Here is a 26,333-nt window from a genome sequence, read left to right on the forward strand (position 1 = left end):
AACTCATCGTAACGGGCTTGCCCCAGGTCCTAAACACTTCCAAAGACCTCTGAACAATGTGGTTAACCAACAGCAAAGGACACGAGAAGACTGAAGAGAATCAGGACTCCGGGGATGCTGAGGGTCCCCAATTTAGAGTTGATTCTCTGATCTTCCTAGCAGTAAAATAACTTTTTCTAAGTCTCCTGAGAGGAGGTTTTCAGAGGAGGGTAACATCCCGGAAAGCACAGGCTGAGTTTTATCACCCAGCAAGTGCATTCTAACGAATAATGCCATTTTGTCATGAGCATTTATCCAACAATAATTCACTTTGCATTCTCATTATAATAATTTTATCACTGCACAGCTGCTCCCCTGCACAGTGGCACAGCTCCGTGGCCTGAGATGACCAGTGGGGAGCCAGGCTTCTGTACTTACAGAACTGCAAAAGCTATTAAATGATGTATGATTGCAGACTGCCATTTTATCGCTAGGTACAAAAAATTTAAAATACCCTCAAGAATGCCTGGTGATCACCCTCCAGCATGATTAGATTCTTTTTGTCTTGTAGCACTTAGAGAAGAGTGATGGTATAATGGAAAGTGTACTAAATTGAGAATCAGAATGACATCTTCTAATCTTCACTGTAAAATCAAAGCAAGTCATTTAATCTGCCAAGGCCTCAGTTTCCTCACCGGTGAACTGGGCATAATGAGACACCCTTCCCATAGTCTCTGTGATGATAAATGAGATTAATTTCTGAAATGCTTTTTAGTTTCCAAAGCAATGTCATAGACATACTCATGGAGAAATCTCCCAGGGGCTGGCAAAAGAGAAGGACAAACTCTCAAACACACTTTGGAGTAATTCCCCATATTAACGGCTGTTTCAAACCCATAGTTTTGAAACCAGAGGGAAATATATGATATAACTTACAGGCTATTTTAGCGAGGAAAGCAAATGTGTGCACCTTGCTCAGTGCTCCATCAGCTTTTGTTCGTGAGCAGGTACCAAGGCTATCACAGCACAAAGATAATTAAAAGTTCATAATGCTCTGGAGACTCGGAGGACAGTCTCTCAGCTCTGCTTTGCGCTGCAGACCCTAAAGAATATGCTAATTATTTTACATGCTAACATTATTACAGACACTAGATAGCCTGCCAATTTGTCAGCAGATTGTCGCCTAATGAGCAGTTAATTTGTCCTTGGGAGAGCCAGGTAAAATGAGGGGAAAGTTTCCTTTGAAAGATGTCTTTCATTTTTGATCACCTAGTCCATAAAACGGTCACTTTTTTTTTTTTCAGCTACTTCTCATTCACTGCAATTCTCTGAAGCACACAGACAACACAAAGATGGGGAAAGATTTTGGCTGCAAATGAAATGACCAGGCGGGAGGGGGTCCTGGGCACAGTGGAGAGGGGCATGGACTCCAGCACAGCCCGGGGGATTTTAGGCATGTCTGGGCCACTTAGCAGCTGTGTGCCCTGGGCAGGGGTGAGCCCATCTCTAAGCTTCCGTGTTGGCAACTGTAAAATGATATCACTAGCACTGCCTCCCTGGCTGTTGTGAACTACAGGAAAGAGTGTGCGTGAAATGCTCAGAAGAAGAAGTGGCACCTCATACGTGCTCAATAACTGTTAACTACTATTATTAAAATGACCGAAAATATAACAAACTTGGCAATAGCCAAGCCTATCAAATATTTATTAATAATCATTTTTGTTTTGTGAGCTAAGAGGTTTTTAAGAAAAGAGAGCAGAGTAGAACATTAATTCTGTTCTTTCCGTTACAGGGCAATCAACGCTCTAATTCCCATTCTCTGAATTTCTTCTCTTCTTCCTTCTCCTTGTACTTATGTTCTTTCTGCCACTCACCCTCAGTCTCATTCCCATTCTTCCTCTTCCTGGGGTCTGAGCTACCTCTGCCAGCTGGGACGGGTGAGACCCGGCCTTACCCTTGGACTTAACCCAGGCGCTCCCACGATTTGACTCAAGTTCTCGATTGGACTGAAAGATCTAACTGCACACATAACTCGCCTCTTCCTGACTTCTCCACCTTGCCAACAAGTGGGTTACTTGCAGCCAGAAGGTCAATCCACAAGCATAAGAAAAATTCCCGAAATCTTTGTCTAGAAATTTTGATTCTCTTTCCACTGCTACAAAATGCGGCAAAGGAATTTACCACAGAAAGGGTAGCAAACACAAAACGTTTTAATAACATTTCTACACATTGCTCAAGGCTTCTAAAGTTACAATTATGAGTTCCTGCAGTGTTAACAACTGTTTTTCATTTTGATACTGGTTTCAAATTTAAATAGGAATTGACAGAATGAGCACACCTAATGAACAACTTAGAGATTTACAGCTCCAGAAACAGGCTACACTTCTTGAATCAAGGAGCAAACGGCGAAAATACTGACCATGTGTTTATATTTCATTACCGAGGAAAATTCAGAGATGGTTAATGACTATTCATGACAGAAATTTTAAAGTTGTGCGTCTTTGGGGTATTAAATTGCACATTTTGAACGTATCTGCCCTCAGGCTTCCATTCTCCTTCCCTGCGGCATGAAGGCTAGTGAAGTACCCAGGCTGGCCAGATCTTTCTGCCCCTCCTCTGAGGCATTCCAAGGTCCTCTCTTACGGAAACCACAGGAATCACTTTCCACGAAATAAACCATATGAGAAAAGGAACATGAAGATTTTCGGAAACAATTAGGGAAAGTTTCTTAACAAAATATTTAGTTTCTCCCAAGGGTAAAGCTACTCCTTGTCCAATTTACCTGTTTCGCTGTTTTCGTTGCTGTTGTTTTAGAAAACATGTGCATCCTTTAGATATTTGGGGAATTGTAGACACTGTCCAGAGCTGTCATTATTTAGAGAGTAGTTCTATTCTTATGCACACTTCCCACTTATCACTTACATTGACACTTAGCACATCGGAGAAGTCGGGTCCTCCTGTGAATCAGCCCTTATCATCTTGCTCTGAAATCACTGGCCTCCCTGCCTAACTTCTCACTTACACACTGAACTTCCTTAGAGCAAGTCTTATTCTATCTAGAGATTTAATGCAGTGAGTAGATGGAAGAAGAGCTTTAAATTTCTGTAACCAGAATAAAAACAGCTACATTCTGGGAAGGCTCAGTTGATACAGACTTTATCACCATGAGGAAGAACTGCCGCTCTGGCTCACTCACGGTAGACATGGTGCAGAACAAGAGTGTATCAGAGTTTCTTGAGGAGGACGCCACCTGTGTGTAGTTCTAGTCAATTGTAGCTTCTGATCAAATATCACTAACCAATAATACCAATTAGAAGCCTTACAGACAAAGTTAAAAGATTTATTCAAGACATTCAACATAAGCACAGTTATGGATCTTGCTTCATGTTTAGTAGATTTACGGGGGATAATAATAATAAACTTGCTTCAAGTTTACGTTTTAGGGGAATAAAAAAAGTAACAGTAATATTATAGGTAGAGTTCACATCCACTACTGCACTGAAAATAAGGAAAAGCCATTTATCAAAGCTAATTTTTGGTGCAGGAGGTTATGTCCCACAGCAGGCAGGGAAATAAATCAGTAGATTTTCCAGTTAATATCTAAATATATCTGAATAGACATAAACATACACATATAACAGACTGAAAGAAGTAACCCAGAGAAAGTGGGGGGAGTACTTTTTAACAACTAAAATGATAGACATATATGAGGGGGAAAAAGTAGCAATATGAGTTAGGACCAAACAATAATCCTTCATCAAACAATATTGCACATGACAGAATGTGTGCTAGGGAACGTGGTGTAGGGTCCTATAGAAAACCAATGATCAATGCAGAAATTTCTAGCTCAACATTCTTTATTGTGATCCCGGCCTTCCCATGTCAGAGGACTCACTCCCACATTAGGTAGCCTATCTCAGATGTGGACAGATCTAATCATTAGCTCTTCCTCAGATGGAGCCAAATCTGCCCTCTAGTAACTTACATACATTGGTCTTTGCTCAGCACTCTGAAATTCAATTTTCATCATGACAGCTCTTCAAATAATACTTTTTAAGTTATTAAGTTTCTAAACTTCATTTATTCCCTTCTTCATAATTCAAAGACTTTATTCACTCTAGATTTTATTCAAGATGCTGTCAGGTATTTTAATACATGCCTAATGCCATTTTAAGATACATGATATCTAGAAGGTTCCACCAGTCAAACAGCCAAGCAAAGTAGTCTAAGCAGCTCCCAGAGATATCAGTAGATAAGGGCGAAGGGCAAAAGTGATTATTAATTACTCAAAATCAACCCAGAATTCATTCTGTTTCAAAGGGTAGAGGGAGTTAATACAAAGTTTATATGAGTTGATTTCCAAAGGGAAAGAAAAGTTACTTCTCTTTTCTTTCCCTTGTTTTAAACGTGCAAAAAGATTCCCCAAATCTCTGAAAATATCTCCTCCTTGTCAGACCAAAGATGGCATTCTTAGCTGCACTAATGCTTCGATTTGAACTGAACGGTGGAATCAGTATCATTTATTTTCTGATTTTCATCAGAATAAAATTATTTACTGGTGGCAAAAGACAAAGACCTACTTCTACCCAAGAATTTAGGAGACCTTCAGAGGTACCTTCAAGGAGAGTATTCACATATTCAGTAAGTCAGGCAACATCTACCAGTCACAGCATAAAGAGCATGTCTTAGGCACCCCCTCCCCACTCCCCAAAAGTAGCCACAAAATATCAGATATAATATAACTGGATAAAACCTATTCATAAAGACTCTAGGCAAAAAGTATGCCCAGTGGCCAGACAAACTGTTCCATTGTAGCTGACTGTTTACAGAAGACTGATGATGTTTCACTTGCATAAAATGATGATTTATTCCCTCCAGCATGAAGAGTATTCACTTTGTTAAAACACAGTGGTTCAAAGTAACAGTGAACATGATACGTTGATCCTCAAGGGCAGTCCTTCACTTCCTTTAAGTCTTGGTCTAAATGCCAACTTTTCATTAAGGTCCGCAGTGACCACCTGAATTAAAACTGCAACACCCTCTTCCCCCCAACCCCCCCTCATCTTAATGTGACAATTCTCTTTTCAGAGACCTTAGCCTCTTAGAACATACTATATTGTTTACTGAATTACCGGGTATGTGTGCACTTCTTAACTTTTCTACTTCCGCTCCCTCCCAACACACACACACACACACACACACACACACACACACACACACGAAGATAAGATTCACAAGAACAGGATCTTTATCTGTTTAATGACATACCCCAAGAATCCAGAAGAGCTCCTGACACATAGTAAGAAATAAGAAGTCAACATATATAGGCTGAATGAATGAATAAGTGACTCTGGGCTTAGACAGTCTTGGCCCTGAGTTTCAATTCCACCTATACTAGTTCTAGGACACTGGGAAAATGATTGTCTTCTCTGCACCTGTGTTTCCTCTTTGGTATAATGGGGACCACACCAATGCCTGCCCCATAGGATTGCTGTGAGGATTCTGTGAGTTAGCGTATGTCAAGGGCTTAGAATCATGCTTGGACAAAGTAAGCTTTCAATAAACATTAGCTGCCATCGTTATTATTATTTCAAGATATGTTTCCCAAGGTGGTGATGGATGTGTGATGATTTATGCCCTCAGGCAACTGGCTCTTCTCATATCGGAAAGAGCGCAGATCTGAGATGGTGAAAATGGACCCAAGGCGCTTGACAGAGCTGCAGAGCTACCAAGAGTCAAACCTATCACTAAGGCCTCATCAGCTCCAATTCAACAACACACAAGATTTTGCAAAGGAGCTATTAACAGTGTAAGTATTACAGCCTCAGACCCGCTGGAGTAGAATAAACATAACAATGAAGCCACTAAGTAAGCGAGGGTGAGGCTCGGACACCTTAAAAGGCAGGGAAAGCAGCTCCTCTCTTCCTACTTGAACAGAGAGATTTGTTTATTTGGATTAACAGGAGTCAAAGCTAATGGTTCTAATGGCTTTGAATCACCCCAACTCATTCTCCAGGTTTCTACACATGGGCTGTAATGTACACTTTATGAAAGAAGCTAAAGAGAAAAAACAGCCATCCACAAAAGAATTTACCAGAACATACTAATCATTTAAACATTGGCTTATGTTTCTAAAAAGTTAAATATCAGGAATGGTATGGTAACTCTTTCCTGGAGCAAAATCCAAGTCTGCCTAAAGACTGCAAATTAAACCATTAACCTGAATGTTCACTAAGTATTCAGGAAAACAAAACACTTTGGGAAAGACCCATTATGATTTACAGAGACCTTTAATCTAGGGAGAAAAGCAGGGATTTCAGGACTGACTGAATTAGAGGAGGAAGTGGAATGAGTGAGGAAGATAGAGATGAGGGACAAGGGGAATGACAAGAGGGAGGGGAGCATTTACTGATTTCATGGCAATAATAGTCTTAACTTCTCTATTTATGATAACAGGTCTTCCCACGGGTAATCTTCTCCCTTAAGTGGTCCATTAAGAGCAAAATAAAATGAATGACTACACGCTGAAGGACTAGAGCATGACAAAAAATGCCAATAAGGAATTTCTCTCCTCACTCTAGAGAAGAAAGACCCCAAGACTTTGGGGGCATTCAGCAAGGTCACAGTAGCTAAGTTGAAGCTGGAATCAAATTTCCAGACTCCCAAGTCAACACTCTGTGCTCCACACAAGAACTTCCCTAAACTTGAACGTGCACTTGATAAATGATCAGTAGTTGCAGGAGGAAGATTCTGCATTTCTGAAAAGCTCCCAGGGGTACTGACGCCGCTGGTCCTTGGATTACAGGAAGTAAGAAGCCTCTGCCCTATCGCACCTGTTAAGGTAAATCTCAGGAATAATTTTTTTTAATAAAAATGATATTTTCCAGGAGAAGGAGAAATACTGGATGAAATTAGATGAAATGCTGGAGTTTTCAAAGTTCTAATACTTCATAACAATATTTTAAAATTTAAGAGTCATTTACACAGTGGTGTCAACTGCCATTAGTAAGTAAAAATATGCTCAAGTTGCAGATTTTTAAAGTATACACAAACACCAGTGTTTTACAGTTGAGCAATCTCTGACTGAGCCATTCTATGGATACGCATTCATTGATAATTTGCCCCTTGTGTTTGAAATATACCATACCTAAATTACAACAAATCTATAAAGCTGTCTTAATTATCAGTCTCCTTTGATCATAGAGATACTATGTCTAGGGGTTTCTCTCACTTTCTTTGAAATGTGACATTTTAGATGAGAAAGTTGTCACTAACACAGCAAATTCCAACAGGCTCATTTGCACAGATTTTACCATCCCATAGCACAATGTAACAAAGTTGACCATACCCAATTACATATATTATAACCCTATTTAGGAGAGATCTAGTGTAACTGGGGGGAGAAAAGATATTTTAAAAGTTCTCGTTACTTCCATTTCTCTATTTTTTCCTCTCCTATCACAGAAGAATCTCCATGCATTTGAAGAGAGGTGATGAACTCTAAACACAATGTGTCCCTCCAGCCAAAATTTAGTCGCCTCCCAAAGCTTCCTATTGGTCCCCTCAAGTCAGCTGAGCCCAAGAAGTTCTTCCTATAAAAAGTTCACAGTGTATCTAAATCTGATCCCAGTAAAATTTCACTTCAGCTGAAGTGAAAATGCAGAGGTAGCATTTACGGATAACAGCTGGAGAACATTAGCTCTCTGTCTCTCCTTTTCTCTCCCAAGGGTTGAAAACTCTGCTGTTCAGACAGGAAGTCGTCATACACCACACACTATACAATACAGGAACGCTGGGATATAGGAACAAGTTGCAGAGGATTACGAAGAATGTGGAGGGGTTTTGTTCAAGAAGGCAGAGCAGTGACTCTATGCAACTCTTGGGGTGTCCTTTACCCCCACAGTGTTCAAGTAGCGTAACATATGCACACCCAGAATTGACAAGCACACGCTTCACTCCCTGAAAGCTTTTTAGTAACTCGAAGCAAGAAGACTTAATCTTTCATTTTTCCACAAATTTTTAAAACCTCAACTCCAAGAAGTTTTGGGGAGTGGCCAAGATTCTCCAATAATCTTTTTTGGCATACATTCACATTGGCTATCTAAAATGTCAATCTTTTAACTTTTTAAAAATGAAATTGTCAAAAAGAAAACTCACATAACTGCGCAGAATAAGGAAATATATGTATTTCACATATATGTGGAATTCAAAACATGATGATCTGGTAAAGAATGATTTAAACAGAAGGTTCTTGTGGATATGGTTTTTTAGGGTCGGTTTCTGCTGTAACTTCCCAAAGCTTCTGAGAACGAACACAAACACAAACACGGGGAGAGACATCCACATTCTGTGGCCACAGCTCAAAGTTCTGAACAGGATGATAGGAGTTTCCCTCACACCACATGCTGAATAGCCATTCTGCATTCCTACCAGTCAGCAGGCGCTGGACCCCGTTTGCAACCGCCTGTCCTCTGGGGGCGTGCTGTAAAACCGACCCCTGTCTCTTCCACTCCCCTCCAGCCAAGTTCACGAAAGACAAACCTTCCCAACTTTGGAACTGCGGAAAATGCCTTTGCCGTATGCATATCAGGGGCATGCTGTTAATCAACTGGGTTACAACACTACGGTTTTATGCAAAGACGGGGAGGAGGGGCGAGGGAGAAGCCAACCCACACATCCATCATCCTTTTAGGAGTGGGTGGAGTTTAAAGTTTCCCCAACTTCCAAGTTCCCACTTGACAGGCAATATTTCTGGGCAATTTCCAGCCCCACGTAACAGATGGTCCTTTGCCCGTCTTGAGCCCCAAGAGAGCCCAGACAAAGCCCCCGGCCACTCCTCGCCTCGCAGGGCTGATAGGTGGTTAGTTTCGCGAAGCTGTCAGCCCAGGGGCAGTGAGCAGAGAATGGAAACTTCTTCTTACAGACGTTTTTCTTGCTACAGGAGAGTCCAGGGGACTGGAGCACAAAGGCTTGGGAAAGTTTTCACTGAGTTATTTTAGAAAAACGTCTTCCGCCGTCTGCCAAACCATCATCCTAAACCCCAGATGCCCAGGGAAGGAAAGTTGAGGCACATGTGTTCAGAAATACGTCAGAAATGCAACTTGAGCCGCCCCCAAGACAACCTGGGAAGTTGCTTAAAGAGACCCCCACGGTGGGAAAGCATCCTTGAGGCGCCTGAGCACTCAGTGCCAAAAGGGAAGGTGACGGCCCGGACAGGGTGCCAAATGAGGGTGCGCCACGGCAGTGTGCGAGAACCTTCCTTCCCAGGAGGGAGGGCGAGGGGAAGGGGAAGGGGAAGGGGGGCGATCCGGGAGTGTGAGGACGGCGGCCCACTCACCCTCACTGCCGTACTGTTTGCCATTGTTCGCGCCCATCCTGCCGCCGTCATGCCCGCCGTCTCTCGGGACACTCCATAGCTGGGGCGCACCGCCTGCGCGTTCCGCCAGAGGAAAGCCCGCCCGACGGGACCGTTAGCTGCGCATACCCCACGCTCCGGGGCCGATCTCCGGCCGGGGGCGGCCCCTGCACTCCGGTGGGAGGAGGCGATCGGTCCCCTCCTGACACCCCCGATTGGTCTGGGTGGAGCCAGGGGCAGCCGCCGCTCTTAGAATCCGCGTTCAGGGCCGGTGGGCGCAGCGCTGCGGAGAGCCCGCGCCCCGGGGCCGCCCAGAGGCTCACCGCGCCGCCGCCGCCGGGTCCCCATCCGCCCGCCCCGATCCCCCTGCGGTGGGCGCTGCGCCGCGCGCGCGGCCGGGGCTCCCCTGCTCCGCCGCCTCCTCCGGGCGCCCCTGCGCGCCCGCGGCTTCCCCGGGGAGGGCGCGGCGGCCACTTGTTGCGGGTGCCCCGAGCGGGCAGAGACTTGCGGCCCGGCGCTGCTCGCCCGCGGGCCGGACTTTTGTTAGCGCCAGGCGCCTCCTCTCGCCGCCCAGCGTCAATCACAGCTGGAGCCCCGGGGAGGAAGGCCGGCCCGGAGATGCGCGGCCTTTTAAAGGGGCAGCGCGCCTTTTCGGGGCTCCGGCTCCCGGCCCCAGCCTCGATTCAGGCCCTGCGCGCCTCCGGCGAGTCGCTTTGCGCGAAGGAACGTGCTCTTGGCTCTATTTTACTATTGTTCTTTTATAGGCTTGGCCCCTAATTTGTAAGATGAGCCTCCAGGCGTCGTTTGAAATCCCTTGGGCTTGCCTGCAAATATGGCCTATTTTAGGTGTGGGGGCATTTCAAATAAACCTGCCTCAGAGTCTGGTTCAGCCTGACAATTTCAGGTATAAATGCTGGCATTCTCCTGTGGCTCGGCTCTCATGTTTGGGGACTGAGGCGGGGAAGGGAGGGGAGAGGGAGAGAAGACTTGAGAGGAACTTAGCAGGGAGGCACTGCGAGCCAAAGACGCTCCCCGCCCCGGCGCGGGAGGTTTCCTGGCTCAGAAGTTTTAAGAGCTTCCGAGCCAGGAAGTGTATTTTCTCCCCGTTTCTATGGGGCTTTTTTTCCTTGTGGTTGGTGTTACTCTTTGTTTAATACATTACAACCTCTTTTGGAGATTTATATGGCACTTCTACAGCCTTAAAACGGCCCTTTGGTGTTCCCTCCATTAAATGGAAAAAGGAAATTCTTCTTAATGTTTTATTCACTTTCCATGTGAATACCTAAAATTTTATACCATTGCATCTTAGTAAAGACCCAGGCATTTACAGCACAAATTTCTTTGTAGGGAGGCAAACACAGAACACAGTTTCTCCTAATAGGTATTAGATGTTTTAACTTAAGTTAAACTTAGATAATGGTGTGTGTGTGTGTGTGTGTGTGTGTGTGTGTGTGTGTAAGCATATATGATGCATGCATGGAAAACCAGAATTTTTGTAATTACCTATTTCTTAAAAGGTTTGTGACCACATGCAGAATTGTTAGTGATTTAACTTCCTATAGATTCTATTTGGGTAATTTTCTTTCATTTGGTACAGTTTTCTTTCTTGAAGATAAGATAAAACATCATGTTCCAAAATTTAAAAATCTAGATTTATTGTGCAGGAGAGATCATGTATTGAAAGAGAAATCATAAATTCATCCATTTTCAAGGACGGGATTAAGTAGTTCTGTGTGGTACTGATCACATTCCAACTGTACCAGTCCAAAGAGATCAAGGACTGTGTTTTAATTCATCTTTTCATATCCAGACTCTAGCACACTGCCTGGCCAGTAATGTGTGCTTCCCATGTCTGTCGAGTTAAATTAAAATCTTGTGTCATGGGCCCTACATAGGAGATACAGGTGTCAACAATTGGGGAGAGTGAGTGAGTTTTCAAAGACTCCGCCTGAAAGCATAAATGCAGTCTAGAAACGAGCCAGGGTCTACATTATCTTCATCCAAAGTGGGTTTCTGCACACCCGGTCCTTGAGATCTTCCATCATCATTTAGGGAACTTCCCTGGATTTGATCACTCCGAAGTTTTAGTTGACGACAAACCTGCCATAGAGTAGTGGAACGAAGAAAGCTCATCTGGATATTCAGAGTAGAGTTGACAACTTTCTATTTTACATGTTGTTATCTCCCTGATGCTCCCAGTCCCTCTTTTCAGGTCTACAAATCAGGAAACTGACAGGAGAAGAAACTGAAGCTTAAATGGCTTAAATGTCTAGTGTCACCCAGGTGGTAAGTACCAGACGGATTCAGTTTCTCAGGTCCTCTTCTCCCCCCCCCCACTGCCTCTCCTGACCTTGCCATTATTTCATCTTGGAGTCCTTCCCCCCCCCCCCCCCCCCCCCGCTTTTTCGATGAGTCACCTTCCAGAGTCTTTAACATCAGAGCAAAGCTAACAGTGAAAAGTAGATTGTAGTGACTAATTACATTTATCTCCTTTAAATTAAAGTCTCCAAATATTTTCAAGGCTCTATTGCCTGCCATGAAGGGGAATAGAGACAATCCAATTTAAGAAATTCCAGTTTAAAACAAAATAGAAGAAAACTTGATTTTTGTGTGTGTGTGAGGAAAATTGGCCTTGGGCTAATATCCGTGCCCATCTTTCTCTACTTTATATGGGACGCCGCCACAGCATGGCTTGCCAAGCAGTGCATCAGTGCGCGGCCAGGAACCGAACCTGCGAACCCCAGGCCACCAGAAGTGGAGCACACGCACTTAACTGCTGCGCCACCAGGCTGGACCTGAAAACTTGATTTTTAACATCCTTTTGATTGTAAAATATAGATACATGTTGTCACAGACACTGTAAAAGCTTGGGAAAAAACATAGTTAAGCAAGAAAAAGAAAAGCACTATTCCTGCTAAAAATAAAGGTATATTCACATGTGTATATGTTCTAATTTTTAAAACTAAGATATTTTACAAAATATATGATTTTAATGAAAACTTCCAATGTTTTTACTCAACTGCCAAACCTAACCCCCTAGCTTTCGATAGAGATTTGTAAGCTTCTTGAGAAAAGGATGGTGTGTTTTCCTCCAATGTGTTCCCAACATCTAGCACAGTTCCTGACACAAGTAGTCACTCAATGAAACTAGCAGAATGAATGAAAGCTGAAGAAAGAGATAAGATGATTTGAATGTTATTCCACTTTCTCCCTCAGTCCTTTTTAAGGGGCCACAAACACTGAAAAGTTCAAAAAACAAGTAAGCATTCTAAGTCACCCAAAAACTTGTTCATAATGTACTAAGCAACTCTTGTTTATCTCCACCCAGTACCTTTTCCTCCTTGTTCTGGGATCACCAGCTCCTGTGCTTTGGGAAACTCTTTCACCCAAATTCCAACTGTGGGCTTCCTGCGGGAGCTTGTCAATTGTGGTCATGGTGGTCAGCTTCCCGGCCAAATGAGGGCCAGTGATCAGGCTGACCCAATTAGCCACCCATCCACCCCTGGCAACAAGGGAGTAAGTAAGTGCCACTCCCCATCTCTGCTAGAGTGGCATCAGAGGAGGCCGGGTGGAGAGGCAGGACTTTTACTATCACTGAGGAGTCATAGGGCCACCCCCACTGCAGTGTCAGTGGAGACCACCTTGGGAGCCAGAACTCTCACACCACCCAGCGGTAAGGAGGAGCCCATCACCTCCAGAGTCAACAGAGGTGGAGTGGAGAACTTGGACTTCTGCCTCCACCTGGCAGTTATAAGGTGACACAGTTAAAACAGAAGGTTTAAATAAGACCCGTAGTCTCATAATATAATATGAAAATGTCCAGGTTTCCATGGAAAATCGCTAGTCATATGACGAACCAGGAAGATCGCAAACTGAGTGCAGAAAGGCAATCAACAGATGCCAGCACCAAGATGACAGAGATGTTAGAATTATCTGACAAAGATTTTAGAGCAGCCATGGGAAAAATACTTCAACAAACAATTATAAGCATGCTTATAATAAATGAAAAAACGGAAAGTCTCAGCAAAGAAACCGAAGATATGAAGAAGAACCAAATGGGAATTTCAGAACTGAAAAACACAGTCCCTGAAATAGAAAAGCTCAGTGGATGGGCTGAATAGGAAAATGGAAGAGGCAGAGGAGAGAATTAGTGAACTGCAAGACAGAACAGTAGATATTACCTAATATGAATAATAAGGAGAAAATAGACTGAAAAAATGACGGGGCCTCAGAGACACATGGGACTATAATAAAAGATCTAACATTTGATCCCAGAGTCCCAGAAGGAGAGGAGAAAGAGGGAAGAGGTGAAAACCTCCTTGAAGAAATAATGGCTTAAAAACTTCCCAAATTCTTGAAATGACCAAGTTATAGAAATGGAGAACAGATTCATGGTTGAATGGGCTAAGGTGGGTTCTGGAGGGAAGTGGATGTGGTTATAAAAGGGCAACCTGAGGGGTTTTCGTGATGATGGATATGTTCTGCATCTCGATTGTCTCGATGTCAGTATCCTGGTTGTGCCATCTTACTACAGTTTTACAAGATGCTACCATTGGGGGAAGCTGGGTAAAGGGTATATGGGATCTCGCTGTATTATTTCTTACAAGTGCAAGTGAATCTACAATTTTCTCGAAATAAAAGGTGTAATTTGAAAAAAGAAACATTTCTTCTCAAAATAAGATCTGTTTCTACATATTCTTTCTGTACTGTCGTTTACAACACCTCTCACTTCTTCATACACATATATTCACTTGGGAGAGCAAATATCTTCAGGATAACTGGTTCCATAGTGTTAGTCAGATTTACATCTGAGTCTACTCAGTATTGAGTGATTTAGGCAAAGCAGCCTAAAATGGTCCATACCCCAAACCTTGAATTTTGGGTTATCAGAATTAACAGACTCCATTGATTAAAGGAACTGGAACTGCCAAATAGTGCTCATTTATTTTGTCCTGTGTGAACCTGTTGTAAAAAGAAAAACATGAGAAGTAGAAAAATCTGTTTTAATTGACCTCCACATTTTTGTTTCTATTTTCAGTGGCTAACACAGTGACCTTTTACCTACCTTAATAAATATATTCACACTCTGAGTAGTGGGAATATGTTCTTTTCTAGTAGTAGATTTTTAGAATATTGAATACAAAAGCCAGCTTGATTTATAACACCTTAAGCTCCCGTTTTCTCTTGGGGTGGGGCCACCGAGGTTCAGGTTAATCTTTTGCACTTGGCACTGGTGACAGACAGGCTGCCAGAGAAGCATTAGTGGAGCCTGAATGCCAGGAGCCAATCAGTGCACCCCCCTTTTCTTCAACTGGACCATCGGCTCCAGGTGTGCAAAGGAGCATGTTATTAACCACAGGCTTCCCTGGGAATACTGTAGACAAAATGAACTCTCCCATAAAACCCATTCTGGGAAACATTGAAAGCTGGACTCCTTGATTTAAAAAAATATGTACTGAAAATAGTCACGAGAAATACTAGTTTGTAAAAGGGAAAAATGAACCAAAGTGTAGTTTATTCACATTTCTGTTGACTTTTCTCCCCTCTTGCGTCATCTGGGTTGCCTTCAACAATCTGAATCACTTGCTTATCTTTAGTTATATTCATATTTCAGAATGAGGTTAGATTTGCATATTCTGTTCTGCAATCATGGTGGAAGTTGGCAACTCAGTTCTAGAGTGAACTTATATTTAAATGTATATGTTATCTAAAAGAGGAAATACTGTTTTTTAATTAATATAGATTTATTATCAAAATATAAATTTGGATTCTTGGCAAGACAAATATTTTTATCAGATAGAAAATGACAGTATAAATGATTATTATATGCCCCCCAGAACATTTAATGCATTATTAATTAATCTATAAAATTAGAGGAAAAAAAAGAATGTGGACTAATTTCATTTTATTATTGCTGTTTTGAATTAAGAGTTTTGCATATTTCATTTAATGCTCACAACTTAATCAGGCAGTGCTTCTAGACTCAACTTTATGGATGAGGATACTGAGGCTCAGAGAAGCGGAATAAATCTTGTCATGATGTACAGCACGATTGGAATCAAGATCTATTTGCAAAGCCTGTATTTCTCACTACTTTCTGCCACTAATATCATGCCATCAGGTGCTAGCCTCATTTTGGACCAATCCCGGCTTTCAGCAGAGATAGTGTGTGTTTAATTTAATGAAGAGGGAAACATCTTTTGACATCTGTGAAATTTAATTAGATTTCAAAACAAATATTCATTATGCAACATAAATCTTCCTCATAGCCATAATTATGAATGGCTAGATATTTCAATATCACACACTTTGCCAAACAGTTGCACCTCACCCTTGATTCTACATTTAACATGTAACTCCATATCTCTTTGTCACTGATCCTTTATCAGGCAACTACCCTATATCAGAGACTTAGCCACCTGAGACCCCACAGTACCCCAAACCAGCATCACAAAATTCCTATGCTTAGCTCAGAGTATTACAGCATTCATTCAGAGTCCTAACATACTTATTTGGTTTCTTAGAACACAGCAAATTAGAAGCAAATCATTAGAAGAAGGAGTATTGCTATTGGAGAAACTGCAAAAAGTTATAGCTAGTTATAGGAAGGGTGATCAGAAAAATCTCTAAAGGGGAGATGGAAAAACTGAATAAAGAAAAACAGAAACAAGAAATAAATGTAAAATCTGGGGTGATGTAAGCATGGGTTATTGCCTTAGATAAGGTAATGTTAGCACCTGTAACAAATAAATCTCCAAATTTTAGTGACCTGGCTTCGTACAATAGAAATTTATTTCCAGCTTATAAAATAGTCCAAGCACATGTTACTAGTCCATTGGAGATTATTCTCCACGTGGTGATTCAGGGATCCAGGCTTCTTCCATCTTGTAGCTCCACCAACCACAACATCATCCACACGCTGCTGGCAGAAGGCACAAAGACTAAGTGGAAAAGTCATACCATATCATATCTGCTCACATCCCACTGGTGAGAACAAGTTCAATGGCCACATCTGGCTACAAAGGAGTCTGGGAAATGTAGTCTTTGGCTGGCCCAATGTCCCTAGCAACAACCTACACTGTGGGACAGGGAGCAGTAATATTAGTGAACACATATATAGCTTAACATTCTCTAGTAGCTCCTGAAGATAACACTTTATTGTTCAACAATTAATACACATAACTGTGATATGTCATACACTGTTGGCTGGCTCATGCAACACTCATTCCCTTTCCTTCTCCCTTGCCTTCCTCTTCTCTCTAGGTCAAAAGTTAAGTACTTGTTTTCCCAGAATCCTCAGTAGTTAAGAATGGCCATATGGCAATGACTTGGCCAAGGAAATGTAAGCAAAATTCACTAGGAGCACCTGGACTAGATTTTGCTATTGAAGTAAAATTCAGAGACGGCTCTGCCACTATTTACTCTCTCTTCTTCTTACCTTCAACTCCACTGTTTTTTGAAACTGTGGTAGCTAACTCGTGAACTTAAGGAAAATGCTGAGAGAGTTGTAATGATGGTGACCTAGAGTCCTGAAGACATAAAAACCACTGAAACAACACCAGCAAACTCCTACCTCCCAATGCCCTATAATGGAAGGATAAAAACTGTCTTTAAGGCACTGTTAGTTGGCTTTTCTGCTACTTAAAGCCAATTGCATACCTAGGAGATACACATTTTGTTCATTTAAGAAGGAAGAAAAAATAGATAAAATAATAATATTTTCATTCATAATGGTTATACTGTATTAAAATATATTGACACTTAGATGGGAAATTTTAAATTATGCAGAAAATATACATACAGAAGACAGACAATTTCCCATGATACTGGCCGCTTAAATGTCACTCTATTCACTTTCCAACACATCTAAATATACTATTGCATATATGAATAATACACATTTACTCAACCCAAGGAAATAATACTTTCAATGTCTTTATCAAGGCCCAGTCTGCATTTAAAGCCAAAATCTTATGTCATGTAGGAAAGATGTAAAATAACAAAGGAACATAAACAGCACACTTTCTCTCTCAACTATGGATAATATAAAACTTTCCTGGAATTCAGTGTGACTTCCTTGAAAAAAAGTTTTAATAGAGTTTATAGTTCATTTTAAGTGGAAACGTGTGCATTTGTTCTCTGCTAGCAATAAATTCATTCCCTGATATAGGTAGTTTTCACATATGTGCCACTTTCTCTGCAAAACTCAAAGGACTTTCAGTATTGGACCAACCGCCCCATTTCTAGCTATAAGTGGGCACCTAGGTGTGATTGGAAAGGCTTTGTGACTTCGGCCTTGTGGTCTTGAGGGTCATTAAAATTAGGATGAAAGCCAGTGGTCTTATAACTGGTCATTGCAGCCCAGCTGCACAAGATTCCAGGATGGTCCAGCACCCACATCAGAATGCATTCATCTATTCAACACCGTCCCAAGCCCCAGAGATATAGCAGTGTGGAAGGTAACACAGTCTCTGCTGTCATCTAGGTGGGATCGTTCATGGGTAGAGACAGACAACAAGCACATGCACATTTAAATAAATAATTTCAGATAGTGAAAAATACTATGTTGAAAATAAAGCAAGACGCTTGTGTATAGGAGGTGATTTTCGTGGCAATGGCTACTGTGGCTGGAGTGATCAGAGAATGCATTTTTTTTTTTTGATGTAACATTTATGCTGAGACTTGAAGAATGAAAAGAATGTAGGCATGTGGAGATTTGGGGGAAAGAGTATTCCAGACACAGCAAACATAAAGTCCCTAAGAGTGAAAGGAGCTTGGTATATTCCAAGGCCAGGAAGGGGGCCAGTGTATCAGTCAGCTATTGCTATGATAATGTTCTGTAATAGATTAGCCCCAAATTCAGTGTATTTCTTTTTGGGGGGGGGGTAGGGGGAGATCAGCCCTGAGCTAACATCCATGCCAATCCTCGTCTTTTTGCTGAGGAAGACTGGCCCTGGGCTAACATCTGTAATCATCTTCCTCCACTTTATATGGGACGCCGCCACAGCCTGGCCTGACAAGTGGTACATCGGTGCGCACCCCGGGATCCAAACCCGGGCCACCAGCAGCGGAGCGCGTACGCTTAACCACTAGCCCCCCAAAAATACTCAGTGTATTTCTTATATGTCTTGCTCACAGGTCTGCAGATCACTTGGGGCCCTTATAATTCAGGCTTGTGGGTGAGCTGGGCTTGGTGCCAGAATTCAGGTCAGGTTCAGGTTTCCCCCACAAGTCCTTCTGGAGCCCAGGCCAAAGGGGCTGAGGATTCCTACTGCATGCTCTTCTCATGGTGGGTTACAGGACTCAGAGAGGCCAGGCCAAACCTTTTAAGCACATTTTAAACCTTCAAAAGTAGTGCAAACGAAAGACAATCAGATGGCCAAGTCGAAACCAAATGGAGGAGGAAGCTGCTTGGCTCACTTTGGTGCTTTGCAAGGTCACATGACAGAAGGAGGGGTGAAGAATTAAGAACAATAATCTACTGCGGCCAGTATGGACAGAATGTTGTGAATAAATGGAAACTTTACAGGTTTGCTGGAGAAGAAGCAAAAGCCAGATTATATAGGGTTCGGGGAGAAGGATAATCATTTTGAACTTCATTTTAATTATAATGCAAAACAGGAAGACTTTAAGTAGGGAACTGATTTGATCTGACAGATATTTTTCAGATTAGCAGGCTTTACTGTGGAGAACTGACAGACTCTCAGAAGCCCAGCAACCTGTCAAGAGGCCTCTGCCCTGGAATAGGGAAGAGAAATTTGACTTCGATTAGCTCAATAGTGGAGAAGGTAAAAAATGGTCAGATTCAAGGTGTATTTTGGAGGTAGAACCAAGAAAGCTCACCTGATTGTGTGTTTTATGAGAAAAGAGGAAAATGAAAGATGGCATCTAAGTTTTTGCTTGAGCAAGAGGGTGGAGGGTGGTTGGGGAAGATGGGGAAGAAGCACTACAGGGCTGGCTGTCTGGAGAGAGATTTTGGTATCTGAAATTTGTGTTGGACACATTAAACTTGAGAGAGCAGATAAACACACAAATGAGATGTCAGGTAGCAGTTAAGTTATTGAGTCAGTATCGGGGAGAGAACTTTATTGGATGTATCTATTTGGTGAGGCTTCAGATATAGAAAGTATTTAATGCCATGGATCTAGATGAGGGGAATTAGGGAAAAAAATGTAGCTATTGTAAAAACCTAAGGACAGACTTCTAACATATGTCAACATTTAACCATCTCACAGAGGAGAAGTAGCAGGCAAAGTCGATTGAGGAGTGGATAACAAGGTGGAATGAAAATATAGCAGAGTGTGGTGTTAAGAAAGGTCAGAGGAAAATGCTTCAGGACAGAGGAAGTAGCCTGGTATGCCAAATGCTGCCAACTGTTCAAATTCAATGAGCAGACCATGGATTTGGCAGAAGCTGCTCATGGTGAGCTCACGTGAAACCATTTCACTGGAGTAGTGGGGGAAAAAGCTGGAGCGTATTGAGGAAGAAGATAAAGAGGTGTTTGGATGGGCTCTATTAGGTGATGTTTGTATATTGATGGGAATAATCTAGTACACAGAAGCATATAAGGAGACAGAGACAAAATCCTTGAATTGAAGGGAAGGGTTGGGACCTAGAGCACAAGAGAGGGGGTTGGCCTTGGCTAGGAGCAGGAATAGGTACTCCATCAAAAGAGAGGGAAGGTAGGCTCTGGAATCACGTGCAGGCACGTTGTTGGATCTAGGGGTGGGGAGGTAGGTCATGCTAGTCTAATTACTTCCATAAGCCAGCATCTAGCAGGAGATTCAATGGAATGTCTGAGCTAGACAGTCAGGCATGTTGCCAGATGAGCATACTAATCATCTCTGCCTGGTACTCCCACTGTCCCACTCAACCCAGATAGGCTGTCGGTATGCTGGCCCAGCAAGAAAGACCAGTAAAAGAAGTGCAGGGGGGATGGATTCCCAGGGCTCAGCTGCTGCAGAGCAGCACCATGCCAGCCTGTAGAAGTCTTGTCCAACTGCTCTGCCAGGGGGAGGATAAAACAATGCTATTACAGTTAATTTTGAAGCTCTTTGTCCATTCAGCAAACTTCAGCTTTACCCTACGCTCCCCTCATTTTCCAAATACCTTAATGGCAGCCCCTTCTCCATCACCTTAATGTGGTCTTACCTATCTCCTAGCCTCCAAACTTCTGGGTAATTAGTCCAAGGCTCAGTCCTTGGCTTTTTTCTTCATCTGCACTCATTCTCTTAGTGATCTCACTTCATGTCATGGCTTTAAATACCATCTACAAAAGAATTATTTCCAAATTTATATCTCTAGCCCAGGTCTCTCCCTTGAATTCCAGATTGGTATATCTGTCTCTCTGGCATTCCTACTTGGAAGTCTAGTAAATATCTCAAACTCAACATATCCAAAACCAAACTTGTTCCCTCTATTGCATTCTTAGTAAATGGCAACTCCAGCTTCGTATTTGCTCAGACAATATGAAACTCTTGGGGTCATCTTGGCCCCTCTCTTTTTCTCACAACCTGTCAAAATATTATGCCAGCTCTACCATTATAACATGTTCACACTGCAACCTCTTATCATTATCTCCACTTCTGCTCTCTGGTCCAAGCCACTATCATCTTGCACCAGGAGTATCACCTCCTTACTTACTTACTTACATAGCTTCCTTATTGGACTCTTTGCATCTCTCTTTCAATATATATCTTTCAGCATATATTCCCTGAAAATGTCGGCCAGAATAATCCTTTTTAAACAAGTCAGGCCATGTCCTTCCACTGTCTTAAGCTTTCCTCTATCTTCCCATCTCATCCAGAATAACAGCCCAAGTCCTTATAGTTGCCACATCCGTATTTACCCACTTTTTCTGATATCTGATATCGACTTGTTACCTGCTTTGCTCCTAGACTCTCAGCCTGGATTCTTGACTCTTGCTATCCAAACTCACAGACTCGGCATTGCTTACTTCCCCAGACCCAGGGGAGCTGCTTGTTCTCCTTTGACATTGTATCTTCTATGACGTAATCCCTTTCTTGTCTGGAGCACAGTCTCCCACTGTGCCTCTTCTGACTTTTCTAACTTTTACCAGTGATTATTTTTAGCCTCTGTGGTTCGTAGGGGCTGCCAGCCCCAATCTTATCTATGCTCCTGACTTTGTCTTGACATTCTACTGCCAAAGTTACTGCTTTGCTACTTACTCTGAGATAACTGTGGTTCTTCTTGGGGGAGGAAGATCTGTATCCTCAGGGACAAACAATCAGATAGTAGGATGACCTCTCACATCTTCCCACGGACCTGCAAACCCCACAGGGAGAATGCCTTATGGATCTCCGTCACATCTACAAGTTTGAAACAGGTAAGAAATTTCTTAGGAACACTGTACACTGTAAAGCGTTTTGGGTTCCAAAGAATTGCAAATTATTGCCTTCATCCTCCAGTCCTCCACAAATTTATTCCCAGGCGCTTGGCTTAATTGTCCTGCCCAATCACTTGTGCATCCCTGGGATGGTCTCTGTCAGTTACCAAATCAGTTGTTCAGCATATATGTGATAATTTACAAAGCCAGTTACTGAACCTCATAGTTAATTATGACTGTATTTGGCCTCTCTACAGAAGCTCCTAAGCTTTGGCAGTTTGCCTACGTGAATTCTTTAGGTACGTATTTTTTATAACATATACAAGGCAAGTTTGATTGAATATCTCTTAATACCTTCAAATACTCACAAGTCCTGAAGAGTGAGTGAAGCCACTGTTTTTAAACAGCAAAAGCATTCCCATGTCACATCAGGCCTGTTCCCACCCATCCCACCAGGGTTTGTTACTATCTGCTAATATACGATATACTAAACATTTGCATTCTGTAAACAAAATTTTAAAGCTCTAATAAATGTTTCAGTGTAGCCTGGCTCCACTGTAGCAGTGGGCTTGCTGATTCAGCAAGACTGTAAAATAACAACAGAGCAATTCTGATGAACTAATCAGCTTTTTAAAAAGATTATACTTGCATTTTCTTTGGAAAATGGGTGCTTCTAGTTTTACTGAAACATTGTTTTCTATGATGTAAGGGGATTTTGTGTTATTTCCTCCTATCTTCTCTTATGAACCCATAAGATGAAAAATAAGGACAAGGCACTTCAAAGGGATTTGGGAGTAAAGAAGAATCGGTGTGTCAGGAAAGACTTGCTTCCATGGGTTCCATTTTTTTCTGTTAATACTGTTTAGATTAGAAAGCAGTGTGAATCACAACCTGGCCTCATTCCTTCCCCCTAAATACATACAAACCCACACACCTTTATTTACTTGAAGAATTTCTGTTTATTTTTCAAAGAATAGCTCTAATATTTTCTTCATGCTGAGGGTGTCAGTAACCTCCCTCCATCCGTCTCCCACCTAACCACTTATTTTTCTATTCACAATGTATTGTTTGTATATCACTACTTATCATTTTTGTTGAATGTTTACACATATTTCTTCTGGACGCAAGAAGAAGATTTTCAAGGGCAAAGATCATATTTTTCTTTTGATATTCAGTACATTGGATTCAGTCTACAATAAATGATGAATACATTGGTGACAAACTGAGTAAATGAAATAGATTTTGTTGCCTAATGAACAGGAAAAAAATAGAATTGGTAAAAGAGAAAATAGATATCTAGATATACTAGATACAAAAGCAATTGTATCTGGATACTAAAACAATACTAGCTATTAAAGCAATTGACTTTGGGATGAATGGGAAATGCCATATTAGTTCTATTCTCCTAAGATGTGAGTGTTTGTTTCCCTGAATGTAAAGAGACTGGTGGACAAAATGTACAACATCAATATTATAACCTCCTCCTGGAAAGACTCTCTCTCATAATGGTCTTGATTTTTACCTGACAAGTGAGAGGGACTGTGACCACAGGCCAATAGAGAACATATGTGGAGTTATTTCTCTTATTCTCAGTGAGAAAAGCCATCTTTGGAACCAACAAAGAAGCTGTCAGCATAAAAAGGGAGCAGAAAGGAAGTGGTAAGGTGGAAGTAAAGCAAGCTATCATGGTGGAACAATTCTATTGTTATCCTTGAGGAAAAGAGGCAACTCCAATTTAAGAGGTCAGGAGATGGACTCAGAGGTGAAAGTCAAGATGGTGACTGGGCCACCAACACGAGCTGAACTTTGGTGTCGGTTTTCAATCATAGATGAGAAATGAAACCTGTCTACCCAGAAGAATTAGAGCCAGTCTATGACTCAATGAGAACTGGCTGATGAACGACTTGAAGATAGTTAGACCAGAGCAGGGGATCCAGGGCATATTTGGAGGGATATGAGCCATATTAGGTTCAAGGAGAAGAGAAATAATAGAATACACAGAGCCACATTTTCCAAAGAGTATTCTACAGATCATAATCCAGTAATGTGTTCCATGAATAAGGATTCCTCGGACAAACAGCATAGCAAACACTGCCCAGCATTCTCTCTGCTTGGTACACAGTTAGCTTGAAGCTTTCTAAGTAATTCTCATTATCAAGGGGTAAATTATGAAAAAAATTGTATCTAATCCCAACGTGACTGTTGATTCTCCAGCTAAACAAGGAAGGTCTGCCTTGCTTGGGCTTTTACCCCCACTGGTACCTAGTTATCCTATGTTCTCTCTAAAATGACTTTCTTGACTCCTCAGGAGACAATTGGATGCTAGCTTTTGGAAGGAAAATATTTCCTTTCTGACTCACTGAATCAGGCTATGGCAAAAACGTTAAAGTGACTGCTTTATCAGTAGCTAGAACTTACCCTGCTTCTTATCTCCACAAAGTACACTCAAGCATTTCCCAAGGTGAATCCATGGGATGTTAGTGGGTGTTTGAATGAAGAGCTAGGGTCTCTGTGGTAAAATATTCTTGGGTAAGCATGTGGTTATAGAGGATTTTGCTCTGCAGGGTTTCTCAGCACTTTACTGTTCACTGTCATTCTCCAAGTGTCATCCTCATCCCACTCTTCAATACTGCCCTGGCTTTTATTTGCTCCAACCAAGCAGCAACTAAATGAAATAGTAAAACAAACATCTCTCAAATGTCATCTATAAGGGCCCAAAGACCTCACTCATTCAGTTAATCAAAAATTCAGTTAAGAATACCCACCAAGGACAGAAGTCAAGATGGGGCGTAAGCCGACTCTGAACTCACCTCCTCCCACGTACACAGCCAATTTACAACTACTGGTGGAAAAATTACCCCTGAGACAGAACTGAAAACTGGATAAGAGGAACTCTTGCAACAACAGACAATCCTAACTGAGGTAGAAGAGGCAGCAATTCCCTTCTGGAGAGGAGAAACGCCGCCTTCACAAGCCGCAGCACCTCACGGCCACGGAACAGCAGCCGACAGTAAGCAGCCTCCGTGTAGGCGTGGGGCCCTGAGTCGGGAGCGCCCCCATTGGGGGCATTTTGTGGACCCAGCACAATCGAGATGAGTGGCATAATATCTGACTTTGCCTGCTACTAAAACTTTGGGGAATACCCCCAGAAAAGCTGGTTCACAAAGAGATTAAAACTGGCTCTTAAAGGGCCCATGCGCAAACTCACCCGTTTCAGAAAGCAACCTAAAATCACCAGAAAGAAAGGTGCACAGCACTTTGGTGAAAAGAGACTCACCAGATAGGCCCTGAGTGCATCTCGGTGAGAGGTGAGATCTCTCCAGGGACTGGGACATTGGCGGCAGCCATTCTTGTGGCCTGGTGTGGGTGTACTGACACAGAAGCCATTGGAGTTTTCCCTGGGGCCTGCTAGCCCAGGTCTGCCCCACCCACTAGAGCACCGATTTAAGCCAGCTCAGCCAGGGAAGGCAGACCACACTAAAGACTGGCCCCACCCAACAATAAGCCCTCAGGCAACTTGTGGGCCTGCATAGATTGGTGACTGGATTCTCTGCAGCCTGGCAACTGAGCCCACTTCAATGGGGCAGGGCATGCACAAGGAGCAGGTGAAGAGTGTGGGGTGGTGGTGGAGTGTGTGGGGCTCCCGCCGTGGAGAGACTGGGTCCACTTCAGGAGGTGAGGGCGTGCACACGGGGCAGGACTATGTAGACTGTGTGTGTGGACCTGTGGGGGGCGGAGCTTGTCAGCTGCAGAAGACTTGTGCTTCTCAAAGACCCACATAGGGGGTTTGCCCCACCTTCCAAAGCCTGAAACAATTGAGTGCTCCCGTGCCTGAGGCCAGCCCCACCCAGCTGAAATCCTCAGAGAGCTGACTAGAGACATAAAGGCTGGAGGCTTATAGCAATTGTAAGCCCCTGAGCCTAACAACCTGCCACGCTGGGGGCCTACTCACTTAAAAGTAATACTGCAACACAAATGTGGTATTAGAACTTGCAGCCAACTGTGCTGGGGCTCCCCACACCTGATAAAGAGACTGAAGGGCCCACAACAACTACAAGCAGCTGAGCATTACAACTGCTGACCAGGAGCATAACTCGGTCTCCCTGGGCGCCTACAGGGAGACCAAACAGGCCACAACAGAAGGACAAACATAGCCAACATAGGGGGTCACCCCTGGAACATTGAGAACTGAGGGAAGCACACTGCAGGCCTCCTAAGGCATCACTTATATAAGGTCATCAAGAGCAGGAGATGTAGCTGACCTACCTAAAACGTAGACACAAGCACAGGGAAAGAGGCAAAATGAGGAGGCAAAGGAATACATTCCAAGTAAGGGAACAGGACAAAACCCCAGAAAAGGAACTAAGTGAAACAGAAATGAGCAACCTACCCAACAGAGAGTTCAAACAAAGAGTGTTAAGGATGCTTACTCATCTGGGGAGAAGAATAGATGAATTCAGTAAGAATGTCAACAAAGAAATGGAAGATATAAAAAAGAACCAATCAAAAATGAAGAATACAATACTGGAAATGAGAAATTCACTAGAGGGACTCAAAAACAGAGTAGAGGATACAGAAGAACGGACCTGCGAGCTGGATGAAAGACTAGAAGAAATTACCCAAGCTGAACAGGTAAAAGAGAAAAGAATTAAA

At 42.6% G+C, this 26,333-nt stretch overlaps 1 protein-coding gene across 3 annotated transcripts in view; it reads right to left on the bottom strand.

Moving 5' to 3' along the window:
* Positions 1–25,025, bottom strand: part of FBXL7 (F-box and leucine rich repeat protein 7) — a 397,560-nt gene extending 372,535 nt beyond the window's left edge. For 2 of the 3 annotated variants that reach the window (XM_058564318.1, XM_058564315.1), the window contains exon 1: positions 24,958–25,025. In XM_058564318.1, the coding sequence (XP_058420301.1) occupies positions 24,958–25,015 (58 nt within the window). In that variant the 5' untranslated portion in view covers positions 25,016–25,025. Of the gene's footprint in view, positions 1–9,316; positions 9,841–24,957 lie in introns of those variants that run through there. The other variant, XM_058564316.1, reaches the window with a different exon arrangement.
* Between the last annotated feature and the right edge of the window lie 1,308 nt (positions 25,026–26,333).

This window comes from Diceros bicornis, chromosome 20 (assembly GCF_020826845.1).
Source record: "Diceros bicornis minor isolate mBicDic1 chromosome 20, mDicBic1.mat.cur, whole genome shotgun sequence".
Classification (NCBI taxonomy): Eukaryota; Metazoa; Chordata; class Mammalia; order Perissodactyla; family Rhinocerotidae; genus Diceros; species Diceros bicornis.